At 49.2% G+C, this 27,964-nt stretch overlaps 1 protein-coding gene across 6 annotated transcripts; it reads right to left on the reverse strand.

Moving 5' to 3' along the window:
• Window positions 1-554: 554 nt before the first annotated feature.
• LOC125350262 (serine/threonine kinase 11 interacting protein) lies at window positions 555-26,397 on the reverse strand. 6 transcript variants are annotated; one of them, XR_007210710.1, is made up of 26 exons: window positions 26,338-26,397; window positions 26,081-26,166; window positions 23,067-23,272; window positions 22,844-22,918; window positions 22,489-22,584; window positions 22,005-22,112; window positions 21,806-21,877; window positions 20,706-20,832; window positions 20,393-20,496; window positions 20,162-20,257; window positions 19,936-19,977; window positions 19,599-19,745; window positions 19,349-19,433; window positions 17,492-17,908; window positions 17,146-17,351; window positions 16,822-16,938; window positions 16,497-16,665; window positions 14,606-14,830; window positions 14,380-14,483; window positions 13,335-13,432; window positions 13,059-13,237; window positions 12,782-12,863; window positions 12,555-12,625; window positions 11,820-12,067; window positions 10,856-11,149; window positions 555-672 (listed from the first exon to the last, which is right to left on the reverse strand). XR_007210710.1 is itself a non-coding variant. In XM_048344675.1 (26 exons), the coding sequence occupies exons 2-26, from the start codon at window positions 26,139-26,141 to the stop codon at window positions 10,991-10,993; spliced, it is 3,246 nt and encodes a 1,081-aa protein (XP_048200632.1). In that variant the 5' UTR covers window positions 26,142-26,166; window positions 26,338-26,397; the 3' UTR covers window positions 10,746-10,990. The 6 variants fall into 6 exon arrangements, 4 of the variants coding, with proteins under 4 accessions (XP_048200632.1, XP_048200628.1, XP_048200631.1 ...); XR_007210711.1 differs by lacking the exon at window positions 555-672 and adding an exon at window positions 10,696-10,744; XM_048344675.1 differs by lacking the exon at window positions 555-672 and having other exon boundaries at window positions 10,746-11,149; window positions 17,492-17,579; window positions 17,628-17,908.
• Between the last annotated feature and the right edge of the window lie 1,567 nt (window positions 26,398-27,964).

The raw sequence follows: 27,964 nt of genomic DNA on the forward strand, positions 1-27,964 counted from the left end.
GCCGGGCCGCACAATGGGAGCGGGCGGGCTGTGACTCACCCCGCCCCGGTCGGGCTCGGCGGGGGCCCCCGCAGGACCCCCCACCTGCCCGCACGCCCTTTCTCCTGGCTCCCCACGCTATGCCGGGGCGGGTGGGGGGGAGCGGTACAGGGTCCTGAAGGGCCACCGTCCTCCGCCCCACCTTAGCTCGGCCTCTCCTCCCTCCCGGAGCTGAGCCCTGGAAGTGACCCCCTTCCCATACACAAACCCCTCGAGCCTTGGAAACTGAGGTCAGAGTCACGTGCAAGTACCCACCACCTCGCTCTTAAGGCCTGGCACAGTCCATGACCTCTAAAGACCCGGCCCTGGGCACCAACATTTGCCTTTAGCACATTACCTCCCTTCCCCGGACCTCTCTGCTTCTCCATCTGCAGCCGAGGGGGGGGCGGAGGGGGGGGCGTGGAACCGGGCTATCCCCAAATCCCATCCAATTCTAAGATTCTGTGGTTCTGTCTCCCCATTCCCTCTCCCTCCTCCCTCCAGAAGTCAGATTTCATCTTTCAAGGGCAAAGGTTTTTGTAAAGAGTGCTGGACCCCGCTCTGGCCCTCCCTTGATCTCTCTGAAACTGGGCACCTGGCACATCAAGTCCACAGATCTTCTCTACACACATCTCCGGAAACTGGCCCCGGACCCTTAGGATAGAGGAAAGAATGGGGGATAGGTGAGCCTGGATTTGAAACAGCCAGAGGGTCAGAAAGGGAAGGTGAAGGAAGGAAGAAGGGACAAGCCCCAGTGACCTTGAACATGTACTTCTGACCCCTGTTCTCTTAGGATCTCAGCTCAACTCAAGGAAAGAGTTCCAACACCCCCAAGGGGGCTGAGGGAAAGCAGCTAGGATGCCCTGGATGCCTGCTTTGCTTTGTGCTCTTGCAATGAATTGAGTTCCCTCCATCCTTCCTGCCACATCTTGGGAAAACTATTCTTGTTCCCAGTCGTGCCCGAAGGCACGTATCTTTGTAATTTTAGATCACTGAGGACAGAGAGACTCAGGGCAGCGTGTTAATCTGGTCACAGCTGGGAAACAGGCTGCCTGCTGATTTGGGCATCAGTGGTGTATTAAAGGTGGCTTGTCCCAACCACAGCAATTTAACCGCTCCACACCTCCTCCTGTCCTCACAGCTCACAGGATGGTGAGAAGATGAAACAAGATGCCAGTCATGCTGTGTATGAACAAAACATGTCACTTGTGTCCTAAAATTCAGACTGGGAGGCCCATCTATTGGGGGTTGAATTGTAGTCCCCAAAATTTATATGTGAAGTCTTAACCTCCAGTACTTCAGAATATGCCCTTATTTGGGAATAAAGTCATTGTCAATGTTAAGGCCACAGTAGGACAGGGTGGGCATGTCCTTATTTAAAAAAAAAAAAAAAAAAAGGAAACTTGGACACAGACACACACAGAAAGAACACCATGTGAAATTTGGAATTATGTCTCTGCAAGCTCCTGAAAATACCAGAAGCTGGGACTGAGGCCTGGAACAGGACCTTCCCTAGCGTCGCCAAAGGAAAGCAGAGTTCCTCCATTTAGGAACCAGCAGTCCTGATAAACTAATCCATTATGTTCATCCTTCGTTTCTCTAAGCCAGGTAACTTGGTTCCAAGTCTCTGCTGAGAGTGCTTTTTCCCCGGTGCCTTCACTTCCTTGGAGATATGAAAGACTTGGAGCCTCCTCCCCGGTTGGGACAATTCCAACAGAGCTCTTCAATCTACTTTCACCTTCATGGTGCCAGGTCTTCTTTTATACCACTTTCATAGCAAGAGAGCCTTGGGTAGGTCTTACCAACCTGGGAGCCCCGGTGTTCTGGGCCACCTGTACACTGAGGGTATCTCACAACTGATCCCCTCCCCCCACCCCAAGCCCCACCTCACCTTTGGGAGATGCTGAGCTCAGGTTAGGGCCAAGCTGAAGCCCCTTATCCCACTCAGAGCCAGCAGTTTTCTATCTCTCCCCTTGTAAATCACCTTTTTTCTATGGTCTGCACCTCTGGGATGATGGAGTAAAATCTCCCCTAGAAGGGACTGTAGAAATTCATGCTCATCTCTCATTCGGAGGCAGGATAGACTAGGGAACATGAAGCATGGCAAACAGTAACCAGGAATTTTTAAAAAAACTCAGCTTAAAGCAAATACAGGAGACTGTTCTTCACCCATCAATGTCCCTTATGATTAAGGGACCACAGTCATTTTAGAGGAAAATGAGGCAGGGTAGACTAGGGGAAATCAGGTGAGTGGCAGCCAGGAATTTAGAAACTGTATTTAGAAACACAGCAATCTTCTTTAACTCTTGCACTCCTTCACAGCGGCAGTATTAACACAAGGAAGAAAAAAAAAAAAAAAGAGCAAGAGCAGCTTTCTCCAGCTGACTTTGACTGCTGGCCCCAATCAATTAGTGTGCTCTAAAAAGGACATCAGAAAGAAAAAAAAAAGACACGTGTGCTGGAAAGGTAAATACTTGGAAAAATGGCGCCTCTTGGCACAAAGTGCTTATCTCCAAGAATAAACATTTGTGGCAGGATGTATTCTATCTCAAAGATAAACACCAGTTTTAAAATATATGGCAGAATGCATTCTTTCCTAAAAGGGATGCCCAAACACAATGGTCATATATTTAAAATACAGATCAGTCTCAGAGACCCTAAGCCCAAGTGGTATAAGGGAAACACCAAGAGTGATTAAGGGCAAAGATAAACACCTAGCTGCATGACTTCAAGTCAGACCCTGCCCTCATCATATAAATGCCCCTGATATCAAAGAGCCCAGTGTATCTCTCCCTTTGAGAGCACCCATATCCTGTTAAGAGTATGCTTCTGCCTTGGTTGGTCTGCTTGTCTGCTTTCCTACTTACTTAATAAAGTTCTGCCCATTTTGCTTAGCATTCTGAGCTGCCCAGATTCTCATTCCGCAATTGAAAGTCAAGAACTCTATCTAAGTGAACAGTCCCTACTTTTAGAGGACAACTTCACAAACCCTCACCTGCATCCAGTGACAATTCTCTGACACCTACCTATTGTCCATTATGTTCTCATTATACCTGAAGCTCTCCCGAGTCCTTTCAGCACATCTGTACTTGTCAGTCTCCTACAGTGTGTTCCTGTGGTAGTGGTCTTGTATGCACCAAGGATGGCTGCTCTGAGTGTCAGCTCACATCTGAGGGTCTGTAGATGCTCAAATGCGGACAGGAAAGGTGACCGCAAAGGCAGTGCCAGGCAAGCTTGAGGTAGCCGCCATTCCTTGCACGCTTCCTGATAAGCCTTGTCTGATCTGAACTTCCCACCCTGCATGCTGATAAGGATGCTTCATTGGCACATTTAGCACCTCCACAGCCTACCTCCTCTTTCCGTAATCCACATGTCCCTCCTGAGAAGACCTGGACCGGGCACATCCAGTCTCTAGACCACACTGTGTACTGGATGGTTATCTCACCCTGCAGAACCTAGCTTCCAACCCTGCTCTAGCTGGTATATGTGGCTAGGCTGGTGTTTTGAGGTTTTGAGGTACAAATCTGAGGAATTTCATATTCCTCTGTCACCCCTGAGCAAATACCCTGCTTTGAATTTTGATGTTGTTTTGGGGTAAACAGGTAAGAAAGCAGAAGCAGCCTACTAGCCTTTCTGACACTTTGTTCATCCATTAAGAGGATGGGGGGGGGCGCGGCTGGAAAGGTGGCTTAGTGGTAGAGTGCTTGCCTAGCATGCATGAAGCCCTAGTTTCAATTCCTCAGCACCACATAAGCAGAAAAAGCCAGAAGTGGCACTCTGGCTCAAGTGGTAGAGCAAAAGGAAGCCAGAGACAGTGCTCAGGCTGAGTTCAAGCCACAAGACTGGCAAAAAAAAAAGAAAGAAAGAAAGAATAAGAGGACTGGGTTATGGGCTTGGTATGCTTCTACTGCAGCACTCTGCTTCATTACGTTTTGGAAGGAAGAAAAAGGAGGCAGGTTAAGAAAAGAGGTAGTGTCTTGGCTGGAAGGTGGACTTTGCCCTCTCCTCAGCAAAGCAAGAGGCTTCTAGATGTAGAATGAGGAAACAATGAGGTTTGGGGCTTGAAGTCAGTCTGGCTGTTTTTCACATATATCTAAGTGCATGAACTGAGATACATTTTCTCTCTACTCCATGCCAGGGGTTGTTATATACATTTGAAAAAAAAAAAAAAACCTGGCCTGGCATCTACCCTTGGGCATCTTACAGACAATAAGCAAGCACATATTTCAAAATTATATGGCCAGGCACTGATGGCTAATGCCTATAATCCTTCCTACTCAGGAGGCTGAAATCTGGAGCAGCAAAATCAACCTGGACAGAAAAACCTGTGAGACTGTCTGAAAAATAACCAGCAAAAGCCAGACTACAGGCCTGGCTCAAGTGGTAGAGTACCAGCTGAGCAAGCAAGCTCAGCAAGGGAAAGATTCCAGTTTCAAACTCCACTGCTGGCAAAACAAAGTTACAAAGCATACCAAATATCATAAAGGGAAAGCATAAGACCAGGTGGCAGGAGTAGAAAGGAGGTGACAGTTAAGCAATTGGAAGGATATAATGTATCAGCCACAATGAAATTGAGGAGGGTGGGGAAGAGAAGGACATTCCAGCAGGAGGAAGAACCCGGGAAAGGCCCTATGGCAGGCCTGCATGGATGTTTGAGAATTAATGATGACAGAGCACATACAAAAGGACTGGAAGAGAAGCCAGGCTGGACACACGGGACAGCATAAAAGGCGATACTGTTGAAAGAAAAGAGTACAAATCCTGTGGACAGTTTCCTCAATTGTAAAAATCTCCTTCAGGGTGGTCATAGTGAGTCATGTCAAGGAAACAAGTATCAGCACAAAGTCCTTAAACATCAGCATGACTGGCTGTTGACTGGGCGCTCACGCCTGTAATTCTAACTGCCCAGGAGATGGAAGATCTAAAGATCATAGTCCAAAGCAGGCAGGAAAGCCTTTGAGGCTCTTTATCTCCAATTAACCATCAAAAAGCCAGAAGTGGAGGTATGGCAAGTAGTAGAGTACTAGCCCTGAGCAAAAAGCTCAGACATAGTACCCAAGCCCTGAGTTCAAACCCCAGGACCTGTCCCTTCCACTGTGCCACCCCCCCAAAAAAAAAACAGTCATTATTTCTAGTATGTTGGCACACACCTGTAGTTCTAGCACTCAAGAGACTGAGGTGGAAAATTAAGAGTTCAGGCTGTTCAAAATATCTTTAGCCATAAAGGAAATGAAAATGGAAACTACTGTTAAGATATCATCTCAGTAGGGTGCTGGTGGCTCATACCTCTAATCCTAGACACTCAAGAGGCTGAGATCTGAGGATCATGGTTCAAAACCAGGCCGGGGCAGAGAAGTCTCTAAGACTCTTATCTCCAATTAACCACCAGAAAACCAGAAGTGGCACTGTGGCTCAAGTGGTAAAGTGCTAGCCTTGAGGTGAAGAGCTAAGGGACAGCGCCTAGGCCCAGAGTTCAAGTCCCATGACAACAACAACAACAAAAATATTTCATCTCAGTTCTGTACACTCTATCTCACGCAGATTGGCAGTTTGGTTTGGCTAATAAACTCTTCTGCCTGAACAACCACACACAGGTCTCCTTTCTCCAAACCTTATATAATGGTGCCGAAACCAGGAGGGGATAGTGTCAGGAGGCACTGGACTCTCCTCCTCTCTCTCTCTCTCTCTCTCTCTGTCTGCCTCCTGTCCCCCCTCCACATACCCAAACTGCTGATGGAGCTCTACACCAGACCTCCACCTTTACCACTGCTGGCCACACATTCACTACAACATCTCCTGTCTACAGGTCCCTCTGTTCATCTCCCTCTCTCTCTTTCCACACCAGAGGGATCCTCTGTGCCTTTTGGCCATTACTTTCTACGTCCTCAAGAGACTCCCTCTAAAGGACTCCATAAAGCCAAAGTGCCTTTTATTGCAACAGTTTCTGCCAATGCAATGGTAAATGCTCAGATTCTCTATGTTCAGGCTTTCTTTGCTCTCCTCACTCATCCTTCAGTCTGTCCCCTGTCTCCCTCTGTGGACCTTCATCCCCGTGCCTGCTAGGCCCGTGTGGTTGAAACAGGATGAGAGTGGGCATAAACCTCCCAGCCATCTCCTCTAGAAAATCCCTGCACCTCATAAGATTTCAAAGACACATATGCTTCTTCACCACCAAGGAACTCTCACTGCTGCCTTTGCCCAGACCAGATAACATGTCTGCCTTCCGCCCCTAATGTCGATGCCTCTTGCCAGCAGGAAGTAACCAGAGAGTCAGTGCCCCTTTATAACTTTCAAAAGGCTGGAATGTTGGGAAGCGGGCGGGGTGGGGGGGTAAGGGGGGGAATGGCCCCTTCTCCTTTGTTCTCCCTCTGAGCACACATGGCCCTGTAATCCAAGTAAGTGGCACACCTGGGGTCAGTGGGAGGTCCCCCAGGGTCCAAGGTCACTTCTACATCTACTGTGGACATACCTCCTCCTGCCCACCCCTTATCTAACCTTTCACCCTTGCCCCTCTGCACATTGTATCTCATGCAGGCTGGCAGTTTGGTTCTGCTAATAAACTCTCTTCTGCCTGAAAAAAAAAAATTTCATCTTAGCTTAGTCAAAATATCATTCATCTTGAAAATAGACAACAAATGCTAGCAAGGATGTGGGGGAAAGGAATCCATATATACTGTTAGTGGGAATGTGAACTAGTGCAACCATTATGGAAATCAGTATGGAGGGTCCTCAAAGAAACTACAGTAGACCAATCTTGTGACCCCACCATACCACTATAGGGCATATATCCAATAGAGGGTAAACCAATGCACAAGGAAGATATCTGCGTGGCCAGGACAATAACCAAACGTGGAATCACCTGAGATACCCAACAACAGATGAAAGGATAAAGAACATATAAGACAGATTTATATTATATACGTATGGTATATATAAGATATATGTGTATGTGTAAATATATATAAATACACACATATATATCACGTAATATTACACAACCATAAAGAAAAATGAGATCATGTCATTTACAGGAAAATGGAGAACAATATACTGAACAAGATAAAACAAGCTCAAAAAGCCAAATGTAGGATGTTTTCGTTCATATATGGAAGCAAGACCCTGCCTCAAGTAATAAGAATGATAAAAAGGAGGTTCTATACGTTCAGGCTTTCTTTGCTCTCCTCGCTCATAAAAAGAATAGTCTCCTACCATCATCTTTCCCATCCCACATGAGCAGCTCCAGGGTACCCTTCCCACTCTGTCCAGGGAACTTCTAAGTTCCCTGAAAGCAGGAGCAGTTTGATTCTTCCCATGTTCCTCCCCCATCTCACATGGAACCTGTCACATTTGAAGAGCTCAGTAAGTATCTGCAGAGTTGAAACCAAGTGCACAAGTAATTACAGTAACTAATAAACTGAAGAATGTTTTTTTGTAGAGGACAAAGAAGTCACTGAGTCCAAAATGATCAAATGACAAAAACATGCTCTGATTCACTCCTTTCCCCATAAGTGTCTGAGGCTTCCTCAGAAGCACATTGGGGAAATAGCCACTCATAAACAAGCAGTAAGACACGGGCGTTTGCTCTTCTGATCACAAAGAGCCTTCATTCCTAGGTGGCAAGCAGCAAGTAGCAACTAACAGGAATGCTTCAAAACCAGCACTGAATGCTTTAGGCTTTGCACAGTACTTCAGGTACAATTGCAGTCAACAATTAAGAACTAGGTAGGTTGACTAGTTTCATGCCCACGCTGAAGACTGAGAGAGAAGAATAAGTTATTTGCCTGTGGTTAAATGTGAGCTACAAAATTAAGGTACAACTCTGGATCCTTTAGATCTGTGCTTTTGCCTTTACACAACTACATCCCACCATCTCTTATTAGATGGATGGGCATAGCACTACATGCAGAACTGTGCCTGAATTTCCAACTGCAACTAAGCAACAGGGTAGTATCTTTTACAAGCTACTGCGACATCTGAACAAGGGAGGAAGGATGCTATCCCTCAATCCATCTAAAATAACTCATCTGAAAAAAAATGGACCATCTCTTACCAAGACATAGTCAGGTTCTTCACTCAGCTCCACGCCTCCTTGCTGGTATCTTGGGAATAATGCTTATTGATAGATAGACATCAAAGGACTTCATTTAGACATGTGTGTGTATGTGTGTGTATATATGTGTGTGTGTGTGTCTGTGTATGCCAGTCGTGGGGTTTGAACTCAGGGTCTGGGTACTGTCTCTGAGCTTTTTTCTGAAGGCTAGCACTCTATCACTTGACCCATAACTCCACTTTCAGCTTTTTGGTAGTTAATGGGACACAAGAGTCTCATGGACTTTCCTGCCTTGGTTGGCTTCAAACTTTGAAACTCAGATCTCAGCCTCCTGAATAGCTATGTTTATAAGCATGAGCCACTGGTGCTTGGCTTATAACTTTAAATATAAATTTTGAGTCTATAATACATTCAGAGGGTTTCAATTTTAAGCTGTGTTTCAAGTCCTTCAACACCACTCCATTCCCAACTACCTTGTTCTTATTTTCATCTCATTCCACCCAATTCTTATCTCTCTAGGATTTACTGAAACAAACAGAAGCAAGTATGCATGCATATGCCATCTCCTCTCATCTCCTTTCTACAGAAAATATGGCTTGCTGTGGTGCCCTTTCAGCAGAGAGAATCCCTCTCTCTAATGCTTTCCAGGAGCCACAAAGCCTCCGCTGAGCATCCTTCATGCCAACCCAAGGCCAGACAGAGGCGAGGTAATCAATAAGCACTTGCTGGAGGGGAAAGACCAGACAAGGGACAATTGATCCCTGGAGGCAGTCCAGGGTGTGGGAGGCAAGCTCCTCTGGACACCTGTGTCTAGCATCTGCAAGACAGCCATCACCCTGAGATCACAGGGTCTGGGGAGGAGGGACGAGCACTCCATCCAGGACCCCTGCTCCTCGTGAGACACAAAGCTAAAGCATCAAACTCCTCACTCCACATAATACCTCTGTTTTCTGGATCACCAAAGACAGAACACCTTTGCAAAAAGGCTGCTTATAACTGCTGCATTGTTCAAGGAAACAAGGCTAGTCCCAGAGACAAGAAGCATGAATTAGAAGCTTTTTTAGCTCCCTGGCATTATACCTCTTTGCAAATGCCCAGTCTGGACCATAACGCTCCAGTTTCTAGGATGTACTTGCTTGCTCAGGGTCCTGCGATGAATGGCAGGTTTGAGCTAGAGGTCAGGAAGGCCTTCCTCATGGCTAACATCAGCTCCTGTTCACAAATGATGCAGTCACTGATGGGAAGGGGCTGTGCACATCACTAAAAGTAGACTAATGTTTTGGAGAAGTTTTAATTTGATTCAATTAAAAATTCAGGGCAGCTCTAAGCAAGACAGAAATAGGCGAAAGTGTTTTCTAAGGCTATGCACACACCTCTGGGCCTCCTGCCCTTTGCAGGCCTATCACCAAGGGACCTAGACCCCAGCTAGCATCTCCTGACTGGCTCCAACACTCACAGCCTATCTCCAGACCAGGACACTGCCTGGAGAGAAACGAATCTCAGGAATCTGTCTCTTCTTAGGGAACTGAATGGCTGAGCTATGAAAAATGTACAAAATGTACAAAAAATGAATAAACATGCATTCAAATTTCTGGAGAGATACTGGGAAAATTGTATAATACAGTTTGTTTCCAGAAGGGACTTTAGGGGTCAGCACTAACGGCAGCAACTCACTTTTGGTAATACGTCATTAAGTCTACCATAAACGTTTTCAGTTATGTTTACTATTGTTCAAATGTATTTTAAAGTAAAAGCTTTAAAAATATCCCATTCATTTTTAAGCACTTCAATCCTAAGGATATAGAGACAGGATGCGCCATTCAGGTCCAGATAGAAAGCGTCCAACAGTGACACAGCCCCAGTTTTGCTATCCCATCAATCAGGCCACAAACTTGTCAAGACCTTAGGCTGGTGGCCTGACACAGTGACCTGGATTAATTACACTGCCTCACTCAGGAACTGCAACCGGAACGAGGGCCTCTCTACACAAACCTGTGCATCTCACCATTCTTGCCATATTCAGATCCCCATGCAGAATGGCTCAAGAAGGAAAAGGAGTTTATGTAGTTACGACTCAGGGCCCAAAGACCTCACCAGGATTACATCTGGCCCTTCCTACCTGGATTCCATCTTCCTCTGTGTGCTTTGTCCCATGGCCAGAGCTCCACCTTATCCTCCCAGCAACCTTCAGGTAGGAGACTTGCCCCAAACGAAAACCAGGGCTGGGACTCAGTGGGCCACACTAGATCGCATGAGCATTCCTGAGCCCATCGCCATGACCAGACATGGAAACAAGAGGACTGGGGTCAACACATGGAAGATACGGGGCTGAGTGAGACAGTGTGGTGGAAAGGTGGTAAGTGCAGAAGGCTCTATATGCTATACTCTTCCTCCACAGTCAACTCCACCCTCTCCCAGACACCTTCTGCAATGGCCTGATTCCCAACTGAAATGTGACCATAAGTAAGCTAAGAAACTCAATTGTCTGACTGGCAGACATTCCATGGCCACGTGACAGGTCACCACTGGTTAGCAGACTGGATATCTATGGGTCAGGAGGCCGGAGTCCTACTTGGCCAGAGTTGTATGAACAAGGCTGCCCAGGGTTTCCCATTCAGGAAGAGGTTAGGGGAATGGCAAGCCTGCAAACAACACATCTAAGTTGCACCATGAGAACTGTAATAGAAACAACTTTATTCATACCTGAGAAAAGTGTAGGAAAACCATTCTCATTGACCACTTAACCTTTCCCTTAGGCCGAATCACTTGGAGGCCGATTTCACTCACCCTTCCCTTATGTCATGGGTCATTTGGGGCCTCAGTGGCCAGTGGCCAAAGGCTGGAGGTCCACAGCCAGTCTGGAAACCAGAGCCAAAGGCCAGGAAGAGGGTCTGCAGCATGGCTCCTGAGTCACAGTTGGGGTCAATGTGACCTGTCATCAAAGTCCAGAGCCTCCTGGGTCACAGTCCGGAGTCCAATAGAAAACAAGTCCTCCCAGGGGGGCTGGATCCAGGCTAGCAAGGCTGTCAGCTGCTCCCCACATACAACACGAAGAGCCCAGAAACTCTCTAGCCGAGACACCTGCAGGTCAAGCAGTTAGCAAGGTGAGATACACAGGGGCTACCCCAGGTAGGAACAGGAGAGGACTCAGAAGATGATTTACCACCCTCCCTGGCTCACCATCTTTTTCTCTCCCTAAGCCTGTCATTGCTCTTCATAAAAGATGCTAACTAACCCTGAGCCATGCAGAATCTAACAGGCACTAACTGTAATCCTCTAGAGGGTTCCCACTCCCTAGCCCAATATAGGCCCCACAGGCTCCAGAGTCAACGCCAAGGAACTCCATGTGCATGGGTTCAATTCCTGACTTTACCACTAGGGACCTGGGAAAGTTGGTGAATGTCTCCAAGCCACAGTTTTCTCATCTGTAAAACAAGGCCAGGAACAGCCCCTCCTCTCATGCTGTGGCTGGGAAGGTAAACTGGCTGGCGCACAGAAACCAATCACACAAACTCATAGAAGCTGGCTGCCTCATTACAGGCCTCCCAGCAAGACAGTGGCAGGGCTCCAGACAGGGTGTTCCTACTGACCACCCCTGCCTCCTGCCCAAACCCAGATCCTCACACCCCAACCCCAAGTTCCCTCTACTATGCCTGCCCATCCCTCAGCTTCATTCTGCCCCCAATCCTCGGCCTTCCTAGACAAAGTTCCCCCACTGTCCTCTCTGCCCATGCCCCCAGGACTCACACACCTCATCGTAGAAGACCAGCCGTATGTCTTCAGGGGCGGAGCGATAGAGCAGCACTGAGCTCAGGCTGCTGAGTGGTTGCTGCTCCCTGACCCGCAGGGAAGGGTCAGGCCTCAGGAGAGAGGCCTGCTCAGCGGCTTCACCAGATGCTGTTAGGAGGGGAGGCTCCATCTGGGACCCTGCAAGATCCTCATCTAACATGTACAGGGTGGACAACGTCAGCAACAGGGACACAGGGCAGGTAGAGAGGCCTGGTGGGTGAAAGACGGGGTGGGACTCAGAATGGAAGGCCAAGGAGGGTCCAGATTTTAGGTGTCCCAGTGTTGCTCCAAGGAAGAGCCAAACCCACCCTGAGGGTTCACAAAGCAGCCTGGGCCTGTGGGAACCAGGGCCCTATCTAGTCCAAATGCCCAGTCTCTAAACCTTCTGAGAGCCTACACCAGTCACCCTAAACCATGATCCACTCTACCTCTGACAGATTGAGGGGAGCAGACCAACCAACACACCCACTTCAAGGAAACTTGGACCCCATAGCAAAGGTCTCTGGGCAACTGAGAATCCAGGGTGTCTGCTATCCCCACCTGGAGAGACAAGGAACACCCAGACTGTGGTGTAAAAGAAGTGAACATTACTACAAAGGCACTGTGCAGGCACATTAAGGGGCTGGTCAGTGTACTAGGGGGCTGGCCCGTGGCTCAGGGACATAGACTGGGGACAGCTACACACAAGAGGCCTCACCTTCAACCAGGAACACCTGAAGGTAGAAGAATTGGGGGGGCAGTGAGGAAGTGTCTTTTTCCAGCAATGGCCTGAGAATGCATGGAAGACACAGGAAGAGGGTAAGCCGGGAGTGAGAAGGGCTTCAAGGGAGGGAGGGGGGGAGGGAGGATATGAGGTCAGGCAGCAGTCTCCAGAACCACGTATTGGATCTGTGAAGACTGGGCTTTTACCTCCCATTAACTCACCACAGTCGGTGCTGCGGGGTCACCTCCTCCTCGGTGGTGCAGACACAGTTCCTCTGAGGAGGGGGCAGAGACCGCAAGATACCTGGACAGAGCAGCCGGAGACGGGAACCCTCAGGGGGTCCTGCCCTTCTCTATCCTATCCCCTCCACCACTCAACCCTGCCCAATTCTAAACTTGAGAAACTTTTGTTATAAACAAGTCCCATGACCTCTGCTCACTGCTGGTCCTGGGGGCCCTGCCCAGGCCCCCCTCCCCACCCACTCTGCATCCTCCTCACCAACAAGCTCCTCAAGGAAGGCCCGGCACTTCCTGGCGTCGCGAGGCAGCAGCACACAGGTACCCGGCCCGGCTGCCCACTCCATCCGCAGGCTCTGGCCTGCCAGGCCCAGCTCCATGCCACTCAGGTCCTGCAGGGGAATGGCCAGGGTGGGCTGGAGCCAGCTGGCTGGAGGCCCGCTGTGGAGGGGGCAGAGTTACCAAGAGTAAGAGGAGGACAGGGTGAGACTGACAGGGAGGCCCAATGCCGCCCTGGCTGCACGCTTGGCACACTCACCAGATTGGCCCCGTAACTTTCAACAGGTAGAGCCTGTGGTCAGACACAACCACAAGACACTGAAACTCCTCCCTGTGGCCTGCCAACACTACCGGCACCTACGAGGAAAAAGTAGTAGATGAGGAACCAAAAAAAAAATGCTTACTGGGGCCAGACTGAAAGTGGAGTCGCTCCCTATTGCTAATTATCAGTCAAGGTGACCCCTGAGCTCCTGAGCCTCTCCTCCAATGCTACCACTCTCTTCCCTAGTCCCCATTGTGCCCACTCAGACCCCAGAATCTCTCAGCTGGGTCCCCTTGCCTCCTCCAAGCCACTCTCCACACAGGGCCAGAATGACTACCCTCAATAGCAAACTCATCATCAATCTCCTGCTTCAAGCTTTCCCCCTGGCTGCCTGTGGCCCGTGGGTCCCATCCCAACCCCTTGGGGCAAGAATACCAGACCACTCCTGTAGCAACCCCGCCTGCCTTCACCCTGCCCTGGAGGAGCTGCCCCTCATCCTGCACACGGGCTCCCCAGGAGCGTCTCTCCCACCCCACGCACTGCCTACAGTGTCCTTTTCTGGAAAGGGGACTTAGCCATCACCTCCCGGAAGGCTTCCTGACCCACTCAAGCAGGAGTCACTATGTAGGATCTTACCCTGATTTCAGCACTTTCACATTGTGTGATCTGGCCTCCTTACGCCAGACTCCAAGATCAAGGGCAAAACTGACTCCAGATCCCAGGGTCCCACGTGGCAGGTTCCAACCGAGGGACTAACGATGTGTGTTTATAGTGATAGGAGGGCCAGGTACTGACTATCAGGAGCAGCTCCCAGACACTGCCTCTCAGCTCCCCCGGGTATAAGGAAGTGTTATCTCCATTGTGCTGGAGACAGCTAAGACTCAAATATTAAGGTACATGCCCAGAGCCACACAGAAGTGCTGTAGCTGAAAAGCAAGGACACATCTGGTAGTTGCCAAATGTTCAACTTAACTCCTGCTGCCAGGGTAGACAGTGGTCATCCTGGTGGAAAGGGGGGTGGGCAATGCCAGGTGGCACAGACCTTGATGCAGCACTGGAACTCCTCTTGGGCATCACTGAACACCTCAACATCCAGGAAGAGCCGGAGTCGGTGATCCACCGAGCGGAAGCCACAGGGCTCAGGGGCTGGGGGCAACCGTTGGGCCATCAGCCTGCCTCTGGCAGCTTGTGGCTCCTCTCCAACTTCCATCAGTGCCCATTCCTCCCCAGGCCCCATCTCCGCTTTGTGTCGCCTACACTGTACTCACGGGGACTGAGGCTCCAGCTGCTGCAGCCATGGGAAACAGGAACCTCAGGTGGGATGCCACCAGCCCTACTGAGATGGTCACCTTGGCCTGGCTGGTCACAGACAGGGGACTGGGAGGGAGCTGGTGACTGCTCTCCCTGCTTCTGCTCCCTGTTGAGGGTTTCCCCAGACAGAGCCAGGAGAACCACATGGTCACTTCCACAGTTCGGACACACAGTAGGAGATTCTGGGGAGGGAAAGATATGAGTCCCTTGACATAGCACATCCCCACCACGTCATACACTTTCAGACCTCCAGTGGGCCATCTCCAGCTTCTACACATGACAACCACTCCCAAGCCTTGCCCCACCTCCATCTCCCTCTCCAGGCTGATGGATCCTTCCCCATCCCAGTGACAGCACAGCGAATCTGTGCTCCATGGTCTCCTCAAAATACACCCACCTTCCAATCCCAGGCCCTGCTCTGATCCCTTCCCACAGCCTGGGGCACCAAAATTAACAGAATGAAAAAGGTAGGAAGGGCACTAGTGCCACGTCTGGGCCCAATTCCAGGCTCTACCAATTAATGGCTAGATTTCTACCTTCTCTGAGCCTAGCTGTTATTTGTTAAAAAAAAAAAAAAAAAAGGACCTGTTGGCAGGACAGATAAACAGAAGCAGGACACAGAGGTTGGGTCACTACAGAACTTGAGTAGCTACTTTATTTGGGCTAGGTGCTACACTTTGCTCCTTATTGTCATGTTTACGTGTGCGCGCGCGTGTGTGTGTGTGTGTGTGTGTGTGTGTGTGTGTGTGTGTTTATACTGGTAATGGGGCTTGAACTCAGGGTCTGGGCACTGTCTCTTAGCCTTTTAACTCAAGACTGGTACTCTACCACTTGAACCATAGTTCCATTTCCAGCTTCTTGGTAGCTAATTGAAGATAAGAACCTCAGGGACTTTTCTGCCCAGGCTGGCTTCAAACTGCAATCCTCAGATCTCAGCTTCCAGAGTAGCTAATAGGTATGAGCCACTAGGGCTGGTGTAAGTCACCAGCTTGTTAAATTATCTTAAAAGAATCATTGCAGGGAGGGGCTCATTTCCTTCTCTGTTCAGATGAGATAACTGAGGTTCAAAGGAGAACCTAGCATATGGCAAAGTGCATTAATGGCAACACAGAAGAGACCCCACAAGCTGCAGGACCTAGGGAATACAACTGGGGAGGAGCAGGTATCTCAGAGGTATTTCCACTCACACAATGGCACTATTTAAAAAATAAAATAAAAACTAATTTAAAACATAAACTTAAAAGTCCTGCTGCAAGTGCTGCCAGAAAGAAAAAAAGAAGCTGATAAAAATCATGCATCCGACACAGCTGTTATCTAGCGGATTCCTTTCTCTTCAATATCTTCAGAGACCTTGCTTTTTTATTGGTTCTACAATGGAAAAATCCCTTAAAGGGCAAAACATGAAGCGATGACACGAGGTGCTATTTGCTATCAAGCAGTTTCAAGGTCGGTCAATAAAGGACAAATTCCACCAACCCCCAAAGCATCTTACCCAACAGCTGCCCTGATGCTGCAGGAAGGGCTCACTAGGTTTTACATTATTCCTGAAAAGCCTGCCAAAAATACCTAGAAAAGCCTTCAAGTTTTGAAAACACAATGAGTATGTTTAAAACGCAATTATAGAATTGGCATCTCCTGATTCTGAGAGGGAAAAAAAAAACAAACCAGGAAATCATTTCCTCTGATTTGTGATACAGACGGCAGGTAGTTTTACTTCACTTGTGCAGAAGAGTGGATCCTACGCCCTTAGGCGTCCTCCTTGGGACTCCTCCACGGTCCCCCCGCTCAGAGCCGCTTTCCCTGCAGTGGGAAGCCATGGCGCAGGGAGGTCAAGGGTAAGGCTGGTACCTGTCTTTTGGAACACAGGCCTCCAGCCTTCTTCGCTTTCCAATTCCATCTTGGGCTTGAACTCACAGCCACAACGCAAGCACTGGAATCTGCCCCCCAGCAGCTCCCTTGCCTGCCCAAGCTGCTGCTGTGCCGCAGTGGTAAATGGTGTCAGCACAGTGAGTAGCTCCTGAAAGAAGGCAAAGCGGAAGGCAGCTGTAAGCAGGTGGACCCAGATAAACATGCCTGGCAAATGCTTTCCCTGCAGCCTGGGGCCGCTCCTTCAGCCACTTCCCGCCCCCCCCACCACCACCACCACCACACACAGCCTCCTGAACCCCATCACCTGGATGGCCACATGGGCATCTGGCTCCAACACCAAGTAACGGCGTAGCCGCCGGTCAGGGCAGATGTAGGAAAAGCGCAGCACAAGGACAGGGGCCCCTGGAAGCAGATCTGAACCCTGGAGAACAGGAGGAGAGCAGGGGGGAGATGGAAAAGAGTGACTCTGGATTCCACTCACATGCTGAGAACCTACCTCCCAGCCCAGCCCCCCACCAAGCCAACGACAACTGCACTCTGCCCCAGATCATCCTTCCACATGTCCATCGGAGAGGCTGGAAAACACTCAGCCAATGCCTCATCCAGAAGCCCCAACACCATCACTCACCTCGAGCCCCAGTTCTCTCTGAGCTTGAGCCTCAGGCTCTAGTTCAGCTGCCACCAGACTCTGCAGCTCCAGCCGCTCCATGGTTTGGGCTGCTTGGAGTTCCACCTCCAACAAGTGGGCAGAAGTGACCTGGAGGAAACACTCCCTGCCTCGCAGGCCTTCGAGCCCCTGCAGGGGACACACTAACATGGGCCGACAGAGCTCCGCTGTGGAGAGACCAGAAAGGAGGGGTGGAGGGGGGAAAGGCACCCAAAGCTGCCCTCCCATGGGGTGGCTCTCCATCGGCCTAGCCATCCCAGCATCGCTCCACTTGACCCCATTTCCCACATGTCTACCGAGTGAGCACCTTCTACTTCCTTTGGCTCCTGCTCCTCTTCCTCCTCCTCCTCCTGTTCCTCCTTTGTTTCTTCTTGTTCCTGTTCCTCTCTCTCCTCCTCATCTTCTTCTTCTTCTTCTTCTTCTTCTTCTTCTTCTTCTTCTTCTTCTTCTTCTTGGCACTCTGGCTCTACCCTGCTCTCCTCTGTCACCTTCTGTGGTGACTTCTCAGGGCTTCTGGCTTCCTTCTTTGGGGCCAGAGGACTGGAGGGAGACTCAGGGCCCAGGGACTCCGGGGGAGGGATATGGATAGCAGGTGTCTTGGGGGCAGCCAGAGGGGGGCTCCCTGAGGTCTCCAAGTGGTTCCTATATTGCAGCCAGTCACAGCCAAACCGCTCCCGGAAGCTGTTGAGGAGCTCCAGCTCCCGATGTTGTTGCACAAACCATCCTGGGGAGCAGAGGATATGGAGCTGAGCAAGCTGCTAGCCCCGCCCCATCCCAGGCAACCCTAGGCTCTTTGTATGGCTCCTCATTTTCAAGCAAGGGAAGGGGCTACATACAGGCCTCCCTCAGGAGCATGTCCTATGGAACACTGTGGCCACATGTAACCCAGACCAGCACATCAAGTGCTACTTTTGGAGATTCACAAAATGTGGATGCACACCTAAGGGTCTGGGGACTGCAGGGAAGAAAACCTACTTTACTTGGTTTAAATGTGCACTTCCCAGACTTATATGGCCCCCAAATCGTTTTAGTATACAACCTCTTAACACCTCACAAAATTAATGCTCTTAAAAAGCTCCAGATACCTCACATATGGTGTATACATGTGCACATCTGAGGGAAGCAGAGAGGAGGGCACAGAATGAGTGGAAAACAAGTGGGGGGAAAAATATATAGTAGAGGGGGCCCAACAGCTACAATGAACATTGATGAGAGCAAACTAGGCAACTCAAGAGCAGCGGGGAGGAGGGAAGAAATGAGAGAAAAAGAAGGAACAGATTACACTAAGCAAAAGAAAAGAAATATACATAGTACCTGACCTGGAAGAAATTGTTTTATTGTTAATCATCATGAAGTTCATAAGCATTGTAGACTAGAAAGATGATGTCCATCATTGGGAAGGTTAAAAAAAGGATGAAAGCAAAGGGGGGGCTGGGGGGAGGGAAAGTGAGAGAAAATTGAGGAAGGGGGTAACAAGTATGACAAGAAATGTATATATATATATATATATATATATTCACTGCCTTAAGTATTTAACTGTAACCCCTCTGTACATTGTCTTGACAATTAAAAAAGAAAAAGGTTCTAGAGATTGCTGCCCAGGAGTAGTGGCACCAGTGGTTCATTAACTACTTTGGAGGCTGGAGATAGGAAGACTGTGGTTCAAGGCCAGCCTGGGAAGGAAAAACTCAAAAGAGCCTTCTCAAAAGATATCCACAGCTGAGTGTGGTGATACACACCTGTCATCCTAAACTATGGGGAAGGCTGAGACTGGGAGGCCTGTGGTTCTAGGATAGCCCAGGCTGAGAGACTCGTGAGATTCCATCTCAACTGAAAGAAGCTGGGTGTGGTAGTGCTCATCTGTCTTCCCAGCTACAATAAGATGTCTAAAACAGGCAGATCACAATCCAGGCAAATACATGAGTAGGACACCAGATCACAAAAAGGGCTACAAGGCATGGCTCCACGGTACAGCAAATACCTAGCAAGCACAAGGCCCTGAATTCAAACTCCAGTACCACCAAAAAAAAAAAAAAAAGAGCAACAGACTAAGAAACACTCTATAAGGTTCCACTCCTCCCCCAAACCAAGTTTCTCCTCCCAGACCTGCATGAAAACATCATTAGAGGGACATGGGAGAAGGGAGTGGGTATGGCTAGCTTACCAGCAGGGGAAGGGTCCAGAGTTCGGGGCTCTGGGTCTGTATCACTGGGCTCAGAGATGCTCGGCCGTCTCACACGAACTCGGCTCTAGGTTGGGTGGAAGGACAGAGCTCTATGAAAGCCAGGGCCTCCCATCTGCCGCCCATGGCCTCCCATCTGATCAACAGAAAATTCTCAAGGATGAGGCCTTCCACCATCAGTCCAATAAGAACTCAGAGCTCCAGGGACACAGCAGCCAAGGACCCCACTCACCTTAACCTTCCGAAGTGGGGGCTGGGTCACAACACCCCCTGAGGAGAGGCTATCACTCAGCTCTGGGCCACCTGAGGTTTCCGTGGTACTCCCCACTGGCCAGGACACAGGTGGAGCTATGGGGCTAGGTCCTGAGGATGCAGAGGTCTAGTGTGTGACAACAGGGAGAAGATGCAGGTCAGAGCCAGGAGAGGAGCTCGGCCCTGCCTGAGCTAGCCAAGAGCAGGCCCTACCTTCCATTAGCCAGAGAGACCTCTCCCGATCACTCCTATATCCCCGGCCAGTGCCCTCCCTTCGTCTCCATCAGTCTTTGCCATCCAACCCCCACCACACTGACCTGAAGATCCTTCAGTGACAAGACCCTGCCGTCAAGAAGGAACTGCATAGAGACAGAGGAGGAGAGGCAGGGTTTGCAGTGGTGCCCAGCCCCAGGGAATGTCAGCATTAACAACACAACAAGGAGCCTAGGCTTGGGCTCTTCACCCAGGGCAGGCAGGAGAGTAGAGGGCTGGGGTAGGTCAGGAAAGAAAGGGGAAGCAAGTGGATACAAGATGATCACTCACTCCATGGGCAGCATTCCTGGCCTGGGGTGACAAGTACTGGGCAGTGGCCACGCGGTGTCCAGGATGGAACCACAAAGGGTTCCCCTCCAGGTAGAGCTTCAAGGTGGGAATGAGGTGAATGAGGGGGGGGCCTAGGGCCAGCCCTCCCTATATGAAGAAGGCACTGCCCTCTGACACAGGAGAGCCACACCAGAAGGTGGCTCCCAGGCCCGCAAAGTACCCATGTCTCACCTTGCGCAGCTCAGCCAGCAGCCATAGCGGTGACAGCTCCCTGTGTCCTTCCAGCAGGTTATAGGCCACATCCAGGTGCCGCAGGTTCCTCAGCTGCTCTAGGCCTGGGGTGGAGGTGAGGGGAGAGGATGGCACATGGGGGTGTGTGCAGGTGTGAATGTGTCTGGGGGCGGGGGGGGGTGCATGTGCTAGGTACACGACAAATCAAAGAGCCAGCTAAAGGCCTCACAAAGCTGGAGAGGTACCTGGGTCACTGTGGGTCTCATGATACCCCAATTCCCTCCCGTGTTTGCCCCACATATGGCCCACTCACCTCGCAGGCTCCGAAGCTCATTGCCTCGCAGAATCAAGATCCCCAGAGCGGCCCCAGAAGGTCCCATTCTTGGCACCAAGTGCAGGTGATTATAGGAGATATCCAAGTGGTAAAGCTCAGATAAATCCTGGCAGCGAGCGAGGAGGACAAAGATTCTCACCTTGACTAAACTCTAGTCAGGGTCCTCCTCTGAGCCCTCTTCTTGACTCCACCTTGGCCTATAAAAACTGCAGATTTCAGCACAGACGATCTCATCCTCTTCCCTCAATTAAAAGACCTGAACAATTATCAGCATTGTTTTTCACAGCTCTGAGCTACACTCTTAGGACGGTGATTCCCACTCTCATGGTTTCTGCCCAGGAGAACATAAGGCACCAAGGGAAATGTGAGGCTACAAAAAGAATTTACTTTTTGTTCCTGCCAACACCTAAAGGAAGGATTGTCTTCACAGTCTGTGAGGACGGGAAGGGATTAACTTCAGCATGTACCAGTCAGCTAGCCAACCCCAGATGGCTTTCCCATGAACCAGCACCTTTCTTCTTGCTTCTCATAAATTTCTACTTCCCTGCCTGTGCCTAATCCCCCCAATACTTCTTTTCTTACTCTTCCATTTAAAATGCCCATTCACCTCAACACAAATCAACGCAGAATTTAGTTTAACTGGACCATCTTCCCTATTGATAAAACCTTTCCTTACCACATTAAGGAGTATCCAGCTTCATTTATCTTTGGTATGGGATGGAAAGAGACAGGGGAAAGGTCTGTCATTATCATCACAAAATCTACCAGTTTTTGAGTGAAGCACTGGGCTGAGTAAAACTGGGTATTCCTCACAACCAATGTGCTTTATAAAAGCAGGTACTCCAATAATTGCTACAAACCAAGCAGCTAACTCATATGTCTTAAGTTACACAGGAATTAGAAGCTAAGGTTGGAACTCTGTCTTGTCTTATGCTAGATCCCAAACAGTACTACTTCTTCAGATATGGCTTCTTCTCATGAGAGAAGAACAAGATGGAAGACAAGCCATCTAGGAGAGATAATGAGAACAGAGCCACCCAAGGCCCAAGTGCACCAGCTGTTAGGCTGCTCGTACTTACCATCAGGAAGCCTTTGCAGTCCTGGACTCGATTATGGCTCAGGTTCAGGAAACGCAGAGCTGACAAGAGACGCTGGGAAGGACAAGAAGAGAGGCAGATAATGGGTTTTCATCAAGGACACCCATCTGCCAACTTTCCCTCCTTCCTAAATACTCATTCTTGCCCTTTTCCCAATACTTCCTTCCCTTGGAGCACTCACCAGGGAGCTGTCTAGGGCAGTCAGTGCATTGTAGCTGAAGTCCGCAGAAAGCAAAGCCAGCCAGGGAAGGGCAGAGCAGAGGTCCCCGCCGCAGGCTGAAAGGAGCTCCTGGGCAACGGACAGATTCATTACTCTCTCTCTCTTTCTTTCTCTCTCTCTCTCTCTCTCTCTCTCTCTCTCTCTCTCTCTCTCTCTCTCTCTCTCTCCCATTACTCCACTCTCATCTTCTTTTCATACTCCACCCATTCACTCATACATGGCTCCACCTGAGATTTAGCCTTCAATAAAGTGTACACCCCTGCCCCCAAGGAGTACACCCTGAGGAGAGGAAGAAAGCAGATACTATGCTATTTAATGGAGAATGACCATCAATCTACAGACAGGAATAAGAGTCCTACGGGGTCACAGGGATGGGAGGAAAGGAGAACCTGAGAGCTTGGTCTTCTGTGTTTCTTGAGACAAAGCATGGAGCCCACCTCCTCACCTCTAGAGCCTGAATGCTCCTGCTACAAATCAGAGTCTCCAGCTGAGAGTAGATGCCACGGAGACCATGCAGGCAGTGAAGGGGAACACCTCGGAGCTGGTGTAAGGGACAAAAGGGAGGAAGAAAAAGCAGACCTTCATAGCTGTGTCTCTCTGATGGGCTACAAGGAGATGACAAAGCCTACCTATGGTTCACAGTGTTCAATCAAAAACAGACTATATACCACATTACCACAAAGCAGTAATACACTCAGGCCTGGCATCCCCACCAAAAGCAGCCATCTCCCCACCCCCACCCCCCAAGCGGCTGCTTCACATTGGCCTCTGGGTACCAACGTGCTCCAACAACCACATACCTCCAGCTGCCGAAGGGACTTGAAAGGGAAAATCTTGATGGGCCCTGGCAGACCAGGACCAGGGATGTGGACCAACTGAAAAAGAAACATCCCTGCCTCAGCACAACCACCTGCATCTAACATCATAAGGATCTCAGCCATGCAGACTTCCTGCATCCTGGCCCATATCCACCCTCCATCATTCCCTTGGGCTCTCTGCACACCGGGCCCCATCCCCTGGAACCTTGAGGGAAAGTGTTTTCTGTAGCACATCGAAGAGGAATTGAAGCTGGAGGATTACAGGTGAGTCGGCAGGGTGAGAGGGCAGAGCCACAAAGCCTGTCTGGCCAGGACCCCATGGCCCCAAGTACAGCTCAAAGACACGGGTCAGCTGCTGCAGTGTTGTGGTCAGAAGGGTCAGTGTGCTGCAGCCAGACAGGACCCCGTCTCCTAAAGAGAAAGGGGCAGACAGGAAGGACACAATGAAAGATTTCTCCCTTTCTTCTAAGATGTTGTGACCCCCAAATGCACCCACTCCAATTATAGATCAGAGGGATCTTCCACTACAGGACCAAATTTTTCTCTTAGCTCTCTCTCCTCTCTCTCTCTCTCTCTCTCTCTCTCTCTCTCTCTCTCTCTCTCTCTCTCTCTCTCTCTCTCTCTCTCTCTCTCTCTGTATTTATGCATTTGCACTTAGCAGGACCAAACTTTCTATTTCCTCCCCAGCTTGAAAGTCGTCTATAGTTACCCCCATTTTCAAAACAAAACTCCTAACAGCAGCCTGACATCTGAGACTGCTTCACTGTGAGACACCAACTCATTTTTCCAAATTCTGTCACCTTCTGCTCCAAAGAGCTCCTTGCAATGTTAGAACTGCAGCCACCTTAGCCCACGGTGATCTCATTTTTGATACATCCCCTTCTACTACCTAGTGCAAGATCAACCTTACCCAGGAAACCTTCTCAGTAAATAATACTGCTGAACTTCAACACTGCAGTCACTTATTTTTACACGAAAGTCAAAAGGTTATTTTATCTTTATTTCTTTTTTCTGATTGCAAAAGTAATACCCACATATTAGAACTTTCAAACAACACTAAAACACATGGCACAGAAAGAATAAAGTCATTCATGACAGCACTAAGGTATTGCTGTTGCTAACTTTAAACCTGCTCTCTCTCATGACACCATCATCCTTTTTTTTTTTTCTTGAGGGAAAAGGAGTTTGAACTCGGGATCTCAAGCATTCTACCACTAGACTCCCACCTCCAACCCCAAGATCATTAGCTCTGAGGGCATCTTTTGTTTATCGTGGCACTCATTATTCAACCTAAAAAAACTGCAGTTACAAATTAAGTATAAAGAATTTTTTTAATTTTTTCCTAAAAATGTTTAACCTTTTTTCAATAGGCATGTACTTGCAATCTCAGTTCTTGGGTTGTGACAGTAAGTTTGAAGTCAGGCTGAGCAACATAGTGAGACAACTGTCTCAAAAAAAAAACAAAAAAAACCACCTTGAATAAAGAGTGAAAGGGTGGGGCTGGGAATATGGCCTAGTGGCAAGAGTGCTTGCCTCCCATACATGAAGCCCTAGGTTCGATTCCTCAGCACCACATATATAGAAAATGGCCAGAGGTGGCGCTGTGGCTCAAGTGGTAGAGTGCTAACCTTGAGCAAAAAGAAGCCAGGGACAGTGCTCAGGCCCTGAGTCCAAGCCCCAGGACCGGCAAAAAAAAAAAAGAATGAAAGGGTGTTGCACAAATACCAAAATATTAGACACTTCCTATACCTTTCACAGAACTTCTCCCACTTTATGCAACTGTGGTACAATATCAAAATCATGAAACTGATGCTAGTACATATACTGATGGAACACTGAGCTCCTGTGCTATTTGTGTAATTATTGTACCTACCACTACAACTGACACAAAATTATCATCACAAGGGTGTCCCTCCTGCTACTTCTTCATAATCACTCATTCACACACCATCATCTCTAAACCTTGGAATTATATCAGATTTTTGCTGAATAGATTAAAAAAAAACCTACAACCTTGCATGAAGTATTTCCTATGTATTAGACACTGAGGACAGAGACATGGTTCAAGAACTTTCCACCCTCAAAAGACTTCTCAGTATAGAAGAGATAATAAGGGATATGCATAGTTATTAATACAGGTCAGAAAATAAAACTGCTATAGAGACTCCACAGATACCATCAATGGGAGTGCTGAGTGATAGAAGATAGCCAACATTAACTGAGTGGGCCATATCAATACCCCATTAAACTTCATTAGAATCAGAAAAGGACGATTAGCCTCCAATCACACTCGTGGCTCATGCCAGTAATCCCAGTTGCTCCAGAGGTTGAGATCTGAGGATCCTGGTTTGAAGCCAGCCTGAGCAAGAAAGTCCCTGAGACATTTCTCTGCAATTAACCACCAAAAAACCAGACATGGAGCTGTGGCTCAAGCGGCAGAGCACTAGCCTTGAGCAAAAGTTCAGGAACAGCACCTAGATCTACAGTTGAAGCTCCAGGATTGACGCATATGTGCACACACATACTCACGAACCTCGTAATCACATATATGAAAACTGAAGCCCAAAGAAGTTACTAATCTTGATGGTGATCATATAACTTGATAGGAAGTTGCTACTTCTGTCTTATCTCAAAGGTAAAGCTTGTTCTACTACAACTAATGCCAACCACCTATGAAACAAACACTGTGGTTCCAGCGTGCCCAGGAACCAGGGGAAGCAATTACCATAATAGTAGATACTAATTTGGGGTGTGATAAATAAGTCAATTAAAATTCCTTCAACTGGTGAAGTACAATCCCGATGCCAATGGGCTGAAACCAGAAAACTTGAGTTTGAAAGAGGGTCAAGAGTCCAACCCGCGTCAGTCTGACTCCAAACCGCGGCCTTTTTTGTTTTTCTTAACTACAAAGTGTCTCGCTACAAGATGATCACGGTCAGTCCTCGGTTTGGAGGGGCTGACAGTCCTGACTGCGGCCTGCGAGCATCTGAGAAAGTATGGAAAGGAAGGGGCACTCAGGTTTGGTCCCGAGGATGGAGAGAGTTGAGACTGTCGAAGACACCCAGGGAGCTGAATAAACCCGGGAGGCGAGAGAAAATGAGTCAACTCTGACGCCTCGTGACCCCGAGGGTCGAATTCCACAACTCCCAGGGCGTGTCTCCCGAAGGCAGGGAGCATTTCCAGCTCGCCTGAGGCCCGGGAAACCGGAAGTCCACTCACCGGACTCCCGCAGCAGCCCCGCGAGCTTCCAAACCAGGGAGTCCCGCGGAGCGGTCGCCATGGCCACAGGACGCTGAGGGCGGAGCCTGAGGAAAGAGGAAGCGGAAGAGCCTCAAAAAGTGGGCGGGGTACCGAGAGCCCGGGCGGCCGTGCAAATCGAGGCATAGCAAAGGGGGGGGGAAACGCAAGAGGAAGAAAAGGCGTTCTTTCGGCTACCGCTCTTTCGAGAAACGTAAGACCCGCTTGACTGAACTGACCTTTGCCGCCAGCCCTCCTACCACTTCAGAAGCCCGGCGCCTGTGGACAGGAAATCCCGCCCCGGAAGGAAGTAGAGTCAAGGGACTACCGGAAAATAAGGGGTTTGCTGCCGGAAGCCACGCCCTAAACATGCACACGTGTCGATCGGGGCGGAGCATAGGCCACGCCCTAAAGGTGTGGACGTGTTGGATTGGGGCGGGGCTTCGGCCGGAGGGGCGGAGCCTGCGTTTCCCCTCAACGTCTTCAGCAGGGCCCCCGCAGTCCTCCCGCTGGGCTCTCTTCCAAGGCTGGAGCTGAGCTCGCCGCAGCCCCTCTGGGCCTTGAGGAAACCTGATTGGTTGGTTGCAGGTTGGGGCGGGGAAGCAAAGTTTGAAGAAAGGGAGTTTTCTGGTGGTGAGAGAAAAATTGATCCGAAGCCCACCCTGGTTCTCCCGCTAAAGGAGAAGGTGGCCGTCTTGGCCAGGTGTTTTTCACGGGTGTGAAAGAGCCGAGGCCTGGGGGTGTCTGTCACCCCTGCCTCCTCCTTGTGACTCAGTCTCCAGGGTCGCCTGTGCTCTTTCCTTCAGCACTGTCTGGGCCTGGGATGAACCCCGGCGAACCGCTGGCAAAGCTCCAGGCCTTTGTGGTTACTGCCTTTCGGTTCAGCACACCGGGTTGCCCACCAAGTTGCTGCCCCGGGTTTGTTTGGAAATCGGGGAAGCAGGCTCGCCCGAGCCTAGGTTACTTCGGGGAGGTGATTCGATTAGTAGTAACCCGTAGAGCCAAACTTGCCAGAGTTTTTTGGTTCCAAGTTCCCCCTTCCAGCCTGACGTCAACTGCTGGACTAGATTAAGAGAGGAGGGAAAAAAAGAAAAGAAAAAAAAAACCTTAAAACAGAATTTCCCGGTTTTAAGAAGGGTTTGTTGTTTATGAAGAGAGCCTCTTTTCTGCGCAGGAAAATCAAAGTAAGCCAGCCGAGAGTAGGAATTCGAGTTGTAGTTATCTCTATTTTAACTTAAAATTGTCCAATTTAAAGGATATTTTCTAAAGAAAAAAAATATTTCACATGTTATTGTATGCTCCTAAAACTATGCAGTTTAGCATTGGTGGGATACTATGCGTGTTTGGAGTCCAAAGCCTATGAGGTGGTTATACAGTGGGATTACATCCGGAACTAGAAAGCAGTATACAAATACTAAGTCAGAGTAGGGGCTGGAGCAATTCTTAACTTGAGGATTACGTCAGCCTCTCAGGAACCTTCTGAGTGCCTAGCATGAGTGTCTGGAGACATCTGTGTTCAGCCTTGTCCTCCCCAGCCCGCAGGTTTTTCTGAGAATGCTCCCTCCAGATGGTGGTGGTCCCTATAGTCAGGTTTGTTCTGAAGCCCTTTGCTTTCAGAAATGTGAAATGAGGCAGAAGAAAGATGAAACGGGAGGGAAAAATAAATTACAAGCGAAGCAGCAGCGGGAGGCTTGAGTACTTCTCCTTTCCATCCCCCTTGTGAGGCCTACTCCCCATTCTGCCCTTGGCCTGACAGCAATGCCTTGGCTGTCTTCCAAAGAATTCCACCCTCTTGTTTGGGTTTTTTTTTCTACATTAGTTTCAATGTATTTCTCTAAATCACTACCATAAAAAACCTTAAGACAA

Source organism: Perognathus longimembris, chromosome 4 (genome assembly GCF_023159225.1).
Source record: "Perognathus longimembris pacificus isolate PPM17 chromosome 4, ASM2315922v1, whole genome shotgun sequence".
NCBI lineage: Eukaryota > Metazoa > Chordata > Mammalia > Rodentia > Heteromyidae > Perognathus > Perognathus longimembris.